Below are 16437 nucleotides of genomic sequence, written 5' to 3'. Positions count from 1 at the left end.
CGGCGTTCGGCTGCCGCTGCCTTGCTGCCGACGTCCCTTTTGCCGAACGGCGAAGAGAAGATCAGCGGGGGCAGCAGCGCTCGGCTGGCGCTGCCTCGCCCTGAGCAAAGATGTCGGCTGCGGCCTTTCCCCCGATCGGTCCGGGAGCCTGGTCTCTCCCCTGGAGGCGCCGCTCCGCGTTTCCATGGTAACGGTGAGAAGCCACTGAGCGGTGGAGGGCAAGCGCTAGGCCTCGGCGGGGGGAGGACCGCGGGATTAGGGTGGAAACGGGCGGCTGCGGGCTCCTGGGGTAGGAGAGAGGCAGGGTGAGTGTGTTGCGGGGTGGGGTAAAGGGTGAGGCTCGGAGGGGCAGGAAAGGAACGGGGGGGGGATAGGGCTGGGCGTCGACGAGGTGAGGCGAAGGAGGGATGGAGAAGAGGGAAAAGGGAGCTCTGCAGCCGCGTGTGGAGAAAAGGAGTGGTTGGGTTGGCTGAAGATTGCGGCTCCCCGCGTGCAAAGGGGAAGAAAAGGCTGGGAAGGGCTGCGTCGCAACCTGATCGATTCTCAATATTGGCTCGGGAATGCGCAGCAACCTGATTGATTCTCAATATTGGCTCGGGAATGCGCAACTCAAGACCCTCCCGAGAAGACTTTTTTTTTTTTTTGCACCGGAGCATCCCTGTGCCATCACGGCGGTGATTCCTAAGCCGAATCCATCCGTAAAAGTTTTTAAGTTTTCCGTTAAAAATACAAGCAGCAGCAACCCGGGAGGATTGTGATTTAAAACGGGTTGGAAAATTAAAACAAGCTGTTGTTCTTCTAAAAGCAACACCTGCATATCGTTTATGCAACAGAAAAGATTAGAGCCACCAGCCCAGCTGGACTGTTCTTGGCTGGCCTTGAACCAAGTTGGCCAAGGGCACCGACTTCTGATGCCACCCTCAGGTTGTCTCCTGGATGATGCTTAAGATCCTAGGCTTGGATAATGAGCTCTCTTTGTTTTATTCAGGTAATTTGATTATTGATTTTGGAGATGCCAGATGGCCTCAAATGGTGAAGATGCCATTGCTTGGTACCAAAAAAAGGTCAGTCTTGAGGCTTATTTTTGTAATTACTTTCGTCCGTTGTACAGATGCATGTGGGTTTCCCCCATTCTGTAGGTTGCAATTAAAACTGTACCCGAAGAAGGGGGAGGGTTTTAAAGAATATTCATGTTTGTTTTGAACATGGTACGGCAGACTACATTTTTTGGTGCCTGCTACAAAGTTATTGTAGATCGTTTCTGTGCTTCAGGCTGCAATCCTATACATGCTTACCTAGGCATAGATTGATTTCTTAAGAAGGGTGTGTGAAAATTATTATGGACAAAGTATAATTATGTATGCATTTTCCTTGATTATCTTCTTTGATGTATGATATATTCCCCTTGAGTCATCATTTTCTTTAACTTATAAAATATTTAAAGGTTTTTGGAGGCTTTCTTCATAAGTTAGTACTATATTGTTTAAGTTTTGGAGATGGCAATACTCTCCTAAATTTCTGGAACCAGGAAAGCATTAGAATTTAACTAAGCCCCATGCTGGATGCAGCAGGGTTTCAGTTGCTGAGAATGGCTGTGTCATTAGGCAAAGGCCATTAGCATATGGGCCATTAGCAGAGGCTCTGCCAGACAGCAAGAGGGTGGGGCTTCTTCTTCTGCCTCCTTCCACTGAGAGATAGTTAGCAGAGACAAAGGCCAGAAGTGGTAGAAGGATTAGGATTATGGTTTTGCCTGATACAAATTTGAGGGAAAAGGTGTCAAATCTGTAAGCAGCAAGCTGGGACAGGGGGAAAGAGGGCCATAGTTTATTTCTGATGGGATCCACAACTGTGGTCATGGGAGAACCAGGACCCTCTTGCTGGAAGCCCCTGTATTGTAGGCTCAGGTTGTATATACAGGTGAAACTCGAAAAATTAGAATATTGTGGAAAAGTTCATTTATTTCAGTCATTCAAATTAAAAGGTGAAACTAATATATGAAATAGACTCATGACATGCAAAGCGAGATATGTCAAGCCTTTATTTGTTATAATTGTGATGATTATGGCGTACAGCTGATGAAAACCCCAAATTAACAAACACTTGTATGTGTAAATAAACTATACATCATGAAGACACCACTGTCTCTACTGTGGAAATATGAACCCTGGGTAAGTGCCTGGGCCCCTGGAATCTCACTTGTGGATATTGGGGTGGCATGGAATAAATATTAAAACATGCAGTTTGCCCCCCGCATTCCCTCAATGCTCTTCATGTCCATAGTTTTAAATAGTGGGATCCTGGGTAATAACTTGATAAATTACTTAATGTCTGTATTGTTAATATTTTGAATTTGGAGATGGAAGAATACAGGAAGCAGTTTAGTTCCCTAGACTCCTCTTTGACTAACACAACTCTTTTTCAGATTGGAGCCTATGATCAGCAGATATGGGAAAAATCTATAGAACAAACTGAGATGAAGGTAAAAATCTCTTTTGTGAAATGACAGAACTCAAAAGTACATTGCATCTTGACAAATAGATACAGATGTGAAATAAGCATGCCAAAGAGGATTGTGTAGCATGTAATATTTCCTAATTACAGTTGCCCTGATCTGATACAAGAGCTACTTGTGGTTTAGGAAGTTCTGAAGGTGCACACAAGCTTTCTAGATGGAAAGCAATGGCTTTCCAGTTCACTGCAACATTGAAGACAGCTGTGCGGATGCAGCCTCATTGCCATAAGTGATGAAGTCTGTGCCTGCTGGGAATTTGATCCCAAAGGGTCAGTGGAGCTCTAGGTTCAGATTATAGTGTTATGAGAAACTAGAAAGAAGCTGTACTATGCTGAAGAACTGGCAAACTAGGTGTGTTTCATTCTGACAGAAAGGAATCACAATAAAGGAACTGATCTGGACGAGAATGATATGAAGATTGTGACCTTTATATTAATATCTGTTTCATGGGAGTTTGCCCATTTTCTCATGGTTTTATCTTGGCCTGGCTTCTTTTGTTTTGAATAACTGTACTCTGTTAAATAACCTGTGACTGAGAGATTTGCATATCATTGATTAGCCAAAGATTGAAATTGCCTTTACTTTAGTCTTTTTGAAATACAACGGAATCATAGAATTGTAGAATTAGAAGGAACCCCAAGGGTCATCTAGTCCAACCACTGGCAAAGCAGAAATCCTGCCCACAGCATAATATTAATACACAACAAAGTACTAGCTGTAACTGTACAATTTCATAGGGTTGCCATACATCTGGAATTTCCTGGACATATCTGGAATAATTTGGTTGTTAGCAGTGTCCGGGTGGAAATTGGGAAATGTCCAGGAAAATCTGGACATAAGACAACCCATGTCAGCAGTGTAGTTTTCGCCGATTTTCCATAAAAATAGACAAAAAAAGTCAACAACTTCTCTGTCCGGATTTTCACTATTTGAAATATGGCGACCTTAAATTTCAGCTATATATGACTGTTGGCCTGAAGAGCCTAACAAAATGTATATGTGGCATATTTCCCGGGGGGGGGGGGGATCATAAGAACATAATGAAAACTGTGCTGGATCTGACCAAAGTGCCATCTAGTTCAGCATCCAGTTCTCTGAGGGGCCAACCAGATGCTCATGGAAAGCCTGCAAGCAGGACATGAGTGCATCTATTATATATTTCATATTTTTATTTATATTTCACTGCTGTTGACAGAGAGTTGTCCTTTGCACTCACAAATGCAAACTGATTCATTGAAGAACTGTATTATTTGCCTTTAGTTATTTTGCAGATTAAGCATAAATAGGCAACCTGAATTTCTTTAAGTGTTTAATTACTAGGTTTTTATCTACAGTAGTGCTGAAATTTTGCAGAAAAGTTCTGGATGGTTTTGGACATTACATGGAAGGGGATAGTAGGTTGTAAAATATGATAGGCTTGAGGTACTGTAGGAAACAGGAACTAGTGCAAGGCACAAAAAACCTCATTTCATGCCCCATGACTCCCAACCCAATGTTCTCAGGTCTGTGTACCTTTAAACATACATTTCTCTCATATTTTAATATTTTTATATAAAGGGTGAGCTTAAAAATTGCTTTTTAAAAATAAATAAAAAGCTAGATAAATAAATAACCTCATCTCAGAAGTCCTGTGACAGTACACAGCCTCTGTGCTGCATATACATGCATAAGTGTAAGGAATTCAAATACCCAGAGAACATGAATGATTATTTATAAGCCAGTATCTTTGCAAATGAGATTAGACCTAGAAGATACAAGTAGACAGCCTATTATATTCACCACAAAATCTACTCATTCTTTATGATTAAATTTATAGGGCTTCAAAAACAAACCCAAAAAGAAAGGCCGCATTCAGCCTGATCTTATAGATGTTGATTTAATCAGAGGTAGGTATTGTGTGAATAACTGCATTTGTGCTCATCATCACCATTTTACATGAGTCTGGGAGGTCAGGTAATTATTTCATCTTTTGAATAGGTATGACATTTAGTACAGTTTTAATTTTATTTATACACAAATTTCTGTCCCACCTTTCGGACTAGTGGCCAAAAAAAGCTGCTTATAATAATTAATAAAATAAAGTAAAAATAGTAAGCAAATAATAGCAGGGGAGAAATCATAAAAGCTCAACACAATCAAAAAGTGTGTTGAAATCATGATCTGATGAAAACCGAAAGGAGTGGTGGGACCAGTAGTGTAGGAAGATGCAGGCACAGTAAAAAATTAATTTTGCAGCATCTCTACACTTCTGAAGTCAATAGGACCAGTGATGAATGCAGTGCACAGGCTGGATTAGGTTGGGAGAAAATTGTCCTGTAAGTAAACTGGTCCCAAACTGTTTTCAGATTTATAAGTAATAACCAGTGGTCTGAATTGGTTCCGCAAGCCAATTGACAGCCAGTATAAATTGCTTTCTAAAGTGTATTACTCCAATCTTGTTCAAGTGACAAATAATGGCCGGGCTGCTCCATTTTGCATCAGCTGAACTTTCCAAACACTTCTCAAGGGCAATCCTATGTAGAGTGCAGTAAACTACCATAATCTAGAAGTGACAAATGCATGTGTAGCAGTGGCCAGATAGGCTTTCTCCAGGAAATGGCACTCCTAGTGCACCAGCCAAAGCTGTGCAAAAACTCTCCTAGCCCCAGCCGGTATCTTGACAATCCAGCAGCAATGCTGTGTTCAGGAGCACACTCATAAAGATCTGTTTCTTCAAGGGGTGTGAAGACCTCAACCAGAACAGACTAAACACCTAATCATATCTTTGTTTTCCTACTTACTGATAATAGCTTTGATGAAGCCTCGCTTTGTTAGCTTGCATCTATTCTGATGTAATGGAAAGGGAAATATGGGTGAAATCAGCATGTTGATGGCATGCAATCCCAGTGTGAGCTCCCACTTCATGTAGATCAGCCTTCCACAGCCCGGTGGCCTCTAGATATTTTCAATGCCCATTCCCATCAGCCCCAGCCAGCATGACCAATAGTCCGGGATGATAAGTATTGCAGTCCAAAACATTTGGAGGGTACTACATTGGAGGAAGTTAATGTAGATGTTGAATAGAGTAAGATGGAACCCTTCAGGGACCCCGTTGGCTAAGCAGGTGAACAACAGCCTGCCAATACTATATCCTGGAACCACCCTTTCAGATAGGATTAGAACTGCAGGAGAGCATTCTAAACTGTGCTAGCAGAAGAGGTTTACACTTTACATCTTGCTGTCTATAGCAGGGGCAGGGAACTTTTAAAATTTTTATTTAAGAGCTGCATTCCCATTTGGCCAACCCTCCAGGGGTTGCATGCCAATGGTCGACATGGCACATGTTCACTCTCCCAATTGCTGGAGGGTGGGTGATCTTCCTAGAGATTGCAGTGTGGGAGGGAGGGTTAACTGCAGAAATGCTACCCTTTAGCAACAATTATTCAGTTACATGAGCTTGCAGTCTGAAATGATACTTCCCTGGTGCAGGTTTCACACTTTATCTGTTTGTAAGAACTAGTCCTGAGCGGCCGTGAAGTTTTGCAAATATTTTCCTACATCCACAATTTTACACAATTTCTTGGACTGAGTAAGGGAGGAAAAAAGTCAAATGCATTTCCCCTTAATTCCCAGATAAACTACCTGTGTTTTTCATGTATGCTTTCTAGGTTCCACATTTGCCAAAGCTAAACCTGAAATCCCTTGGACATCTCTGACAAGAAAAGGGCTTGTGCGGGTTCTTTTCTTCCCCTTTTTTAGCCAGTGGTGGATACAAGTAACTTCCTGGCGTATTTTTACATGGCTGCTAGCGCTCTACCTCCTACAAGGTGAGTAAAGCTTGAGATTATGTTAGAGTAGCTTAAAGAGAAAACCAAGATGACCTATTTTAGGATGGTGTAATCAATCTGATCCATCAAATTTAACAGACCTGCTTCAGGCAAATAGTTGGAGGACGACTTTTGCAACAAAACATCAAGTCAGGAATCAGTCCTAAGTCATTCTTCACTTTTGCAGCTTGGTGGTACATTTGCTCCTTAACATTTTGGAAAAGAAGTGATTTTGAGAGAGAATCTGTCCCTGTAGCTCATCTTCACAGACTTGACCTAGTAGAAATAACAGTCTAGGATTCTTGTCTGCTCACTCTTGAGCTTGCTTTGCAACACTCTCATTTCTATCTCCCCTTCGTATCATTTCCCTTCTATTTACATTTTTTGTTTCCTTTTGTTTCCTCTTTGCCATCACTGCCCAGCTTTAAATGGACTTTGATCCAATGAGGAAGAAAGATCAAAGCTGGTCATGGGGTAACCTTATGATCGCAGAACACAAGCTTTGTTGTGTGGACTGCAACAGCACTTGATAAACACATTGTTACCTGATTTTCATCATTTATCCAGTTCTTTTCAAAGTGAGAGAAAAGTCATGCAAATAATTTTGTTGTAAATTATCCATCTTAATAATACACCAGCCATGGTGGGAATTATGAATTAGAAGGAATCTTTATTTAGTTGGGAGTCTTTTTCCTAAATATTGTCTTTGTACCAGACTCAACTCCATTCAGGGATTCCACTGATAGTAATGCTTCAGAGTGCTTATCCCAGCTAGATTAAAGGTTTAAGTAAACACTTTTGTGGAGAGCATGTTGTCAGGTATTTGCTTTTCCATTAAACAATTCCAAAGCTGTGTGCTGTTTGTTTGAGACTTAATTGAGAATATAAGCTTGTTATATTATGTGCCATGTGAATGCATATATGTTAGAACTGGCTATGATTAAATTTTAATTGCTACACAATTTGTACAGCCTGTGGTAAGATATATTAATAGATGTTTTGTGGTATAGCTAAGATTATAGGATGTGATTTCACATATAAAGTTCCTATATGGGCATTGCAAATGATTCAAGAACAATTAGGATTATATCAGGTAATTACTCCCATTTTGTTAGGAAATGATCTTACAGATTTACAAGATCTGCTATCATACCCTACATTTCAGAAACAACTAGAAGTTAAGAAGTTGGGAGAACAGGCCACATTAGAGGTATAATATAGAAACCACATTATGACCAGCTAACCAGGTGAGGGTAGCCAATGGGTCTCAAACCTTCGGTGAGTTAGGGACTTCCCCTGTATGCAAGTATTCCCACTTGAAAAGTAGTCACTGCTTTGCCTTGCAGAAGCCTTCATGTTTAGTTGGCTAGAGAGAAGCTAGTAAAGGAAGTTTTTCCCCCTTCCTTTTGAAGGATGAAACCATCCCTTTAGCAGCAGCGTGTTATCTGTTGTGTGCTCTGCCAAAATGAGCAAGTTCAGGTGTGAGAGTTTCCTAGAGAGAGCTCTTCCATGTGCTTGGACCAAGCAGGATTGGCCCCCTTTTGCATCAACTGCGGTGGGGAGAGAGATCCTGCTAAGTGCTGGCTTTGGATGTGTGAGAGAGCTCCCTGTAGATAGTCACTAGTCTTCTAAATCTTCAACCCAGTTAGATGGTTGGTATATAAATTATTATTATTAGTAGTAGTAGTCACTTGATTATGGCCCCCAGCATGAACAAAGAGGTGTTTTTATGTTGTATTACTAAAACAAAGGTTTGCCTGGCAGACAACTTACTTACATTTTTTTTCTTCAGTCATAGCAATTGTGTTGTACTACATGATGCCAGTTGTGAGTGCAAGTGAAATTATTGGACCATTGTTCCTTATGCTGCTGATGGGGACTGTACACTGTCAAATAGTATCTACACAGTTATCGAAGCCATCAGGAATTGATGGAAGCGGTGTTTGCCGGAGAAGGAGGTGAGAGAGCAAAGTCAGTAGATTGGAAAGGGTCTCAGTTTTTAAGGTGCTTGCTGGAATTAGAACATATGGTTAGGCACTACAGTGGTACCTTGGTTCACGAATGGCTTAGCTGACAAACAAATGGGCTCCTGAACGCCGCAGACCCTGAAGTAAGTGTTCCAGTTTGTGAACGTTTTTTGGAAGCTGAACATCTGACGCGGCTTCCACTTGAGTCCAGGAAGGTCCTGTAGCCAATTGGAAGCCGGGTCTTGGTTTTTGAATGGTTTTGGAAGTTGAACGGACTTCTGGAATGGATTAAGTTTGAGAACCAAGGTACCACTGTACTTAAATGTCACCTTTTGGGGTCCTTGAGTGTATGTGTTATATAAATTCTCCCTTCCATGTTGGCTGGGACTCCTAGCAGAGGTCATAGGTCGGCCTCTACACTTGTTGTGATTTGATTCCACTCTTAGAGGTTCAGTCAGAACATGATGGCATGAACTCTAGGGTGGATGGATCTGTCATTTCGTGAATGAAGCAGTGCATTTGTATTTTCAGTTCTTACTGCTATTACAGGCATTGTTGGGGATTTAGAATTCTCTTTGAACCCACCCTGCTTCCAAGTTCAATAGGACTGGGAATTGTTGGAAGAAATGAGATTGGATCATTTAGGTGAGGAGTGATGTGTACTGCGATAGGGCATATACAGACCAAACAATGTTCATCATTCCAGCCACAGTGGCATTACCAAGACTTATTGGATCTGGGAATTCCTAAGAGCACATCTTGCTCCTTTGCAAGTATTTCTTTTTAAGAACACTGGAAGGAAATCAGGTATTTTAATGGTTCCACAGAAATGCCAGATTCAGCAGTACATGGCTAGACCCTTGGTATTGTCCTAGCCATATCGATCTACTGCTGGGAGAAGACAGAGAGAGAGACAGGAAAAGACGATTTCATATATAATCAGTTCATTATGGTCACAAGGGATTATCTCCACTCATTCTCCCATGTGTTTATCTGACTACCCATGCCCACACAGCCACACACACTTAAGTTCACACTGGTAATTTTTGTCTTCCACCTATGTAATATGTGTCAAGGATTCTGCAAGGAGTGAGAGTTTGACCATCTTACAAAACTCTGATCTGTTGCTAAAACATTTTTTCTAATGTAGGAAAATGCGAAAATATGCAGGAGGCGATGGCAGCATTCCATACTCTTCCTTAGACAAACTCAGCAGATCTGAGGAGCCGTCCAGGGAGGGGTACGGTTGGTAGTGTTGGCTTGTTCCGGAGGTAGCAATTATATATATTTTTATCTAATATTTTTCTATCTGCTGTCCTTGCCTCTGTTACATCATATTCTAATTTTATGGAATGTTGTCTTTTGTAGGCGATTTAGTTGTTTTTATTTAAATGATGGAAGTTGGCCTTGCATAGGCGTGACAAGCATGACACTCAAGAGAGCGCAAATGGTTCTCCCCTACCCAGTGCTATTTTTCTAGAAAAACACCTCCTTTGTTCTCTTCTAATGGCAATGGCGCACGCCTAAGAGGTGCTGGAACTGTGCTCTGGTGAGTTCCGGCTGGAAAAAAAGCCCCACCCCTGCCTTCATACTTTGCAACCACCCTGTCAGATAGATTAGGCTGTGGCAGTCCCAAGGCCCTTCATGGCTGAGCAAGGATTGAAACCTTAATCTCCACAGTGATTGTCTGATACTCTAGCTACTGTGCTACACTATGATTTGCCTCTGAAATGGAGAGAGTTGCATTGTTTTTCGATGTCCTCTTTGGGATAAAAGATGAAGCGTTATTGAGAGGAATTATTTTTCTCCCAACTAGTTTTCAGTCAGACAGAGGAATTGTTCTGTTCATCTTTTTTAAGAGTCCTCTTTTCAGTAGATTTTAAAATAGCAATGGGAAATTTCCCTTGTACATAATTATGTCTGGCCTGCTGCCCATGCCTTCTCCAGGGGTTTGAAACTTTGGAACACTTTCTTTTAGTTCCAAGAAAAAGAAAGAAAGAAAGAAAGAAAGAAAGAAAGAAAGAAAGAAAGAAAGAAAGAAAGAAGCCAGTGAATGTGTGTGTTTATTCTTTTGATAGAAAAAGAAATGGATAATTCTGTAATCCCTCTGCCATTTCTTGATTTTATTATTATTTCTATTATTTCACGTATGGATCACTTCCTATGAAGCATCTCAACTTCACTATAAAAATGTGTAGAAAGAAGACATGCTATCTATAGCATTTCCTTCCTTAGGATTAAAAGGGGAAGACGGGTAGCGGATAAAGGGACTGAAACGGAACATAGCAGTGGCGTGAAACGCCGGATTTCCAGATCTGAGCATAGCTTGCAGCGGTCCAAGGAGGCGGTCTTACCTAGTGCAGAAAAAACCCTGGTAAGATATGATATAAGTTTGATGCTTTAGTTTTCCAGATGCAAATGTCAAATGGGTTTTGTAGGAACAATTTTATATATAAACAGTCAACAAAAAACCCAAAGGTTAATACGAATTACAAAAGATAAGTTAATTTCGTACAACACAACTTCTGTTATGACTTCCATTACATCATTATCTCTTTGAATCCTACCTTTCCTCCAAGGATCAGAGGGTGGCACATGTGGTCACAAACTTTATTCTCAAACTTTATTCTCAGAACACACCTGTAATGAGTGATGAAAGATGAAAGTCAGTTAATGACCCAATGTCACCCAGTGTGTTTCATGACCAAGCTGAGATTTAAAGCCCCTTGATGGTAGGGATACCTGCACTGCATCCAAACTCCTTCAGCATGGTAGATTACTTTGCCATGCTACCATGTAGGAAAATAGCAGTGCAGGTTCTTGTGACAGCAACTTAGCCCTCTGTCTCACAGCCTGGAGCAAATGGCAGTGCTTTTAGGAGAGTAATAACCATGCTGATAACCATATGTCGCTGAAACTAAAGTTATTGTTGCAATTCCTCTCCTTTCAGTTGTTTGCTTGTAGTGTTTAGTTGGTACTACAGTGGTACCTCTGGTTACATACTTAATTTGTTCCAGAGGTCCGTTCTTAACCTGAAACTGTTCTTAACCTGAAGCACCACTTTAGCTAATGGGGCCTCCTGCTGCTGCCGCGCCGCCAGAGCATGATTTCTGTTCTCATCCTGAAGCAAAGTTCTTAACCCGAGGTACTATTTCTGGCTTAGCGGAGTCTATAACCTGAAGAGTATGTAACCTGAAGTGTATGTAACTTGAGGTACCACTGTATTAGCAAGCAGTTTTCTACTTACTGGTAACTATTACACAGATTATGCTACATGAACACGACGAGTTCGATCTGCATGATGTTGACTAGCTTTCATTCTAACTTGTACTCTTTTCAGGTTAATGCCAGGCGCTCTGGGGTTTCTGATGAGCTGTCAAGTGAGGAGGATACAGATGCTGTGAGTCAGAACATTTTGTTGCGCAGAAGTGTAGAAGGTGCCCCTAGTGAAAATCAGAGCAGGAAACCTTCTGTTACTACTTCTGTTTCTCCAAACCAGTCAGTATCACAGGTAAGTTACAGTTTCTGTAACAGTGATTGCTGCTTTAGAGAAGTAATTACTCCACTTCCACAGACCCGGGTTGGGTGTCATCTTTGATCAGAAGCAGCAAGAAAATAAACTGTTAAATTTTATTTAAAGCCCTGGATCAAATGCTGCCACGTTGTTAAATGTATTTCAACTCCTCAGTACTTGGGGATGCCTGGAAATGAAATGAATAATGCTTATTTGGAATTGACGTAAAATGTAAGCCACTTTTTCTAGCATATTTAATGTATTAATACAGTTTGTGTTTTTGATGGACATAACAAAATATAAAATAGAATCACAGAACTGACACTGACATCTAGGATGACGACTTTCTGTTTTGGTACCCAAGGCCTTTTCTGACTCACTATCCCGGTAGACTCAGTAGTTTTGCTTGTTCTAGAGTAAACCCAGAAGGAAACATGAGTTTAATGGTGTTTAAAGAAAATAAAGCGTAAGGATTTTAGACATGAAGATAAAAATAAATCTATTAAAAAGTACTTCTTAGATAACAGTATTTTCAGATGTTAAGGATAGGAGTAAGTAGTTCAAGATTAGAGGCTTCACATTTCTAGCTATCTAAAGTTAATTTTAAAGCAAAACTCGTTTGCTGTTGATGAAAGGAAATAACTGTTCAGAAAAGTTATATAAGAAGGTCCCTCTTCTTATATAACATCAAGGTGCCTGCGGTGGCAGCAGAAAAACAGGAGGTGATGGTCTCCTAAGTGGCAGCTAGAGTTTGCAGTTGTCATAGGCTTAAGGGAAAATTTGGCTATTTAGATGACTTCATACACCTGCATTTTTAAAATTAAAAATCCCAGCTATTGGAGCCTTATGCACAAGGAAGTAATGCAAAAGTACCACTTGATATATAAATTCTGTTAGCTACTCTTGCCTTTTCATTGTACACTTCAGAAGTATGGATGGCAAGATGTACGTATCTATGGTGGCTCCCCATGGGTTTTAGAGCCCTGATTTTCCAGCATTCTACAACTCGCATAAAGACCCCACTTCACTTTCTGCAAGTTGGAAGGCAAGAAGAAATGGCAAAGTAAGGTGGTGAAGGAGTAAGATTAGGACTAAGCCCCCACCTCTGGTTATGTTTATGTAGGGGTGTGTGCAAGCACACACACACTTTGAACAAGAGAAATGGGAAGATAAGAAATAGTATGTTCATTCCCACATGTAAAAGTTCTGCACTTACTGTCTTTTGTGGTCTGAGGCAGATCAAGGAGGTCGGGAAATCTATGCAAGACTCTGACAGCATAGAGGAATCGGAACTGGACACAACAGTTCTTCATGAGGTACCAGTTTACCCAAAATTTTAGATTATTACAGTATGTCACATAAGTTGAAGAGCCTGGATGCAGATAATCACCCTTTTGAATTTGGGGTTATCTTTAGCCCTATGTGAGGAAGTAGTTGCTTATGTTTTTTTCTTAAATGACATGACCCTTTCAATGCAGCTTTAATTGGGTAGGTGATGATGGAAAATGAAATGAATAACACCTGTTTCCAGTTGAAACATACTACTTTATCTCAATGTCTGCTCCTTGCATTGTCTGAAAAGGCACATTGAGCAGTTCATAGTCAGCAGAATGTGAATAAATATGTGCTCCTTACTTGAGTATTGCATTTTTTTGCTCAATATCTCTAGGTATACCTATAGCTGACTCAAATATTCATCATGCTTTGCTATACCCAATGTGAGACTCAGAATGCATTCTTGTTGTAATGGTAAAATGTTCTTCTGTGATGTACCACTTCTATTTAAAAGCGAACAAAGAACTGGCCAGTTTATTTTTAGGAATACAAGATTCTAAGGTGTATAGCCCACTTAGTTTTGGGAGTGAAAAGGGAGATCATGACATTTTATATAGCATCAGAGTGGAGAAATGGGAGAATTTTGTTGAACTTTGAATGGCTTTTTTCATTGACTCTTCAACAGTGGGGATCTATTGTTTTCACTGCTTAAAAAATTGTTTCTACTGAGAAACTCCATTTTGTTAAAGCTCCCCACTGACAATAAAAATTCACCCCAAAATATCACACAGTGCTCTGTGACTGGTGTTCTTTGGACACTGATCTCTTGTGTTAAAGCAATATGTTGCTCTTTCCTTTCTAAAATCAAATTTATTTCTGTATGAAATAAAAATTAAATCTCTACCAATCTGGAGAAAATCTTCTTACCTGCCTTCCAGCACTGGCAAGTCATAAAAATGTTGACTTCACTGGTGCACTGGAGCTCCATTTAAAGCAGAAAACTAGCACATAAACTGGTTTATCTAACACTATTTTTTATGTTGCAAAATTAAATTCTGAGGAGGTGTAGTCTTCCTGTTCTTCTTAGCTTGTCTCTAGGGTCCTGCATTACATATTGCAGTGCTTCTGGATGAGCATAGGACACATTTGTCTATTACGTTTGTACTTTGTGGTAGTGCCCATGTCTCTGTCCCCCTGGCTTTCATTTTATCCTCACCAAAACCTTGTCAGCAGCCAGTTTGGGAAAACATGTGTTTACCAGGAAACTTGAAGAAGAGCAGGAGAGTGTTTTCAGTCACAAGTACACCACTTGAGAAGCTAGTGATTGTAGCAGTTGCCTGGTATGCATTTCTGCAATCTGTGATTGAAATGCATGCCCTTTCTTACCACTGAGAATACTTATGCTTGCTATCAGCACCCTATTCAGTGTAAGTACATGAGTTCAGCATGATTCTCTGGTCCCTGGAGGGCACGGTTATATGATTCCCTTTGCAGGGGGACTTTGTAGAAAATGCTAAGCTAGCAGACCCAGTGGAAACATATGGCAGACAATTCTAAACAGAGGAGGAATCTGTACATTTTTCTTGCTAGGAATAGGATTGGGCTTGTTTGCAGTGTTGCAGCTTAAATCAGTAAAGCATTGTACAGGGGCAGTTTGGGCCTCATTGAAGTGGCCATTTAGTGACTGGTCTCAGCTGAATCAGTTGGCATGATGTTTCCTTGTAGGAGTCCAGATCCTATCATAGTAGTGGATCTCGGAGTGGCAGTGCATCCCACAGAGACTCATCCAGCACCCGCCATGACACTGAGACAGAAGATGTGCTGTGGGATGATTTGCTTCACGGGCCTGAGTACCGCTCCTCCTACACCAGTGACAGCGAGGGAGCCAAAGGAAAAGAAGCAAAGGGAAGCAAACGTGATCTGAAGGAGGATGTTTTCCAGCAGGTCTGTAACATGTGAAGTGTTTCCCCCGTCGCTGTAAATTAAGTGAATGAAAAGCTAGAGTCAAACTGCCAAAATCTCCCCCTCAAGCAACAGGGCATGAAACTCCTTTGTCAGGAGTTTCTGTGCACAAAAGTCACTTCTCTTTGCCACTTATCTGGGAGTGTAGTTGGGTTTGTGGTTCAGTTCTGGAGTATTCCCACTCAGCAGGAAACAGAGTGTTAGCTTAGGCACATTCTGCTAGATGGCCTCAATGATACAAGGGCAGGGCTAAGGAGATTTCCATAAATGGCGTGGGAGACTTGAATCTTGGTGCATGGCAGTGATCTTTCAAGTGACAAAGTCTCAGCAATGGCTGTGGGGCATTGGAGAGTTATATTCCCTAAGCCTCCTACTAAAGAAATTCTTCAAAGTGAAAGGAGTTTTGTCAAATTGGGGAAAATTTCTGATATGTACCTGTGATATTAGCACAGTTTACATATGAAATAAATGCACTCTCTGGGAAAGCATAAGTATAAAATATTGTGTCCTTCAAGTGCTCAGAAAATGTGGTACTGTTGGTGGAAGCTATGCTGATTCAAAGCAGCAAGTGATAAAACAATTGTGTCTTTATAGCGCAAAAAAGATTTTGAGGAGACTCAGCTTATAGGGCCTCATAGATCTGGTGAAAGCTTCTTGTTCTCAGAATTACTTAGCCCTTCAACCTGCATAATGTTAAAGCCATCTGTACGTTATTATAGGCAATGATGGCATCCAAAGTGTGCAGTAAGGATAGTGCCTGGGGCCTTGAAGGGTGTTCATGCATATTCAAATAAGGTCCATCTCTTGAGCAGTGAAGTTTGACGTCTTAGTGGCAAAGTGTTTGCTAATGTGTCACTAAAGCTACTGTTTTGAAGCTATTTTTCCCCATGTTAGAGACAGATTTTCCAGAATGTGGCTCCAAGATGCGTTTTCTTCCTCAGAACCACTTGTTCTGGCTACAGAACATAAACCCAGCCTCTACCAAAGTGAGTGCCCTCATCTGGGAGGGGAATGAGTGCAAGAAGGTGGACATGTCTGTGCTGGAGATGAGTGGGATCATCATGAGCAAGGTAAGGGTTATGTCATGGTGTATTTTGGGAGGGAAAACGTGACATTTATTTTCTGTGCATTTTGGGTCAGGTTTAAGATGCTATCATTGCTTTGTACAAACAATTAAAATTGCTCCAAGTTGTCCCCCACCTTAGCAACTTCTGCTGAAACATGACAGGTGGACTGTGATATGGACACCCAAGGCTGGGGGAGACTGCAGCAGCCATTTAATTGTAAGGAGAAATGTGGTCAACAAAAGCTTACCATATATATGTGTTCATTTTCAAGGTGCCACAAGACACTGCCCCCCCCAAAAAAAACAGATTAATGCTGCTACCATTCTGGAAATTG

General features: G+C 41.1%; 1 protein-coding gene across 5 annotated transcripts in view; it reads left to right on the top strand.

The window, feature by feature from the left end:
* The window catches only part of PHTF1 (putative homeodomain transcription factor 1), a 26828-nt gene continuing 10391 nt past the window's right edge, over window positions 1-16437 (top strand). Inside the window, exons 1-12 of one of the 5 annotated variants that reach the window (XM_028734519.2) lie at window positions 3-187; window positions 989-1064; window positions 2423-2479; window positions 4329-4398; window positions 6160-6318; window positions 8111-8276; window positions 9436-9525; window positions 10521-10659; window positions 11626-11796; window positions 13038-13115; window positions 14800-15018; window positions 15978-16106. In XM_028734519.2, the coding sequence (XP_028590352.1) occupies window positions 1020-1064; window positions 2423-2479; window positions 4329-4398; window positions 6160-6318; window positions 8111-8276; window positions 9436-9525; window positions 10521-10659; window positions 11626-11796; window positions 13038-13115; window positions 14800-15018; window positions 15978-16106 (1323 nt within the window). In that variant the 5' untranslated portion in view covers window positions 3-187; window positions 989-1019. The other 4 variants (XM_028734518.2, XM_028734520.2, XM_028734521.2 and 1 more) reach the window with 4 other exon arrangements.

Source organism: Podarcis muralis, chromosome 5 (assembly GCF_964188315.1).
Source record: "Podarcis muralis chromosome 5, rPodMur119.hap1.1, whole genome shotgun sequence".
Classification (NCBI taxonomy): Eukaryota; Metazoa; Chordata; class Lepidosauria; order Squamata; family Lacertidae; genus Podarcis; species Podarcis muralis.
This window is presented reverse-complemented; position numbering and strand designations above follow the sequence as displayed.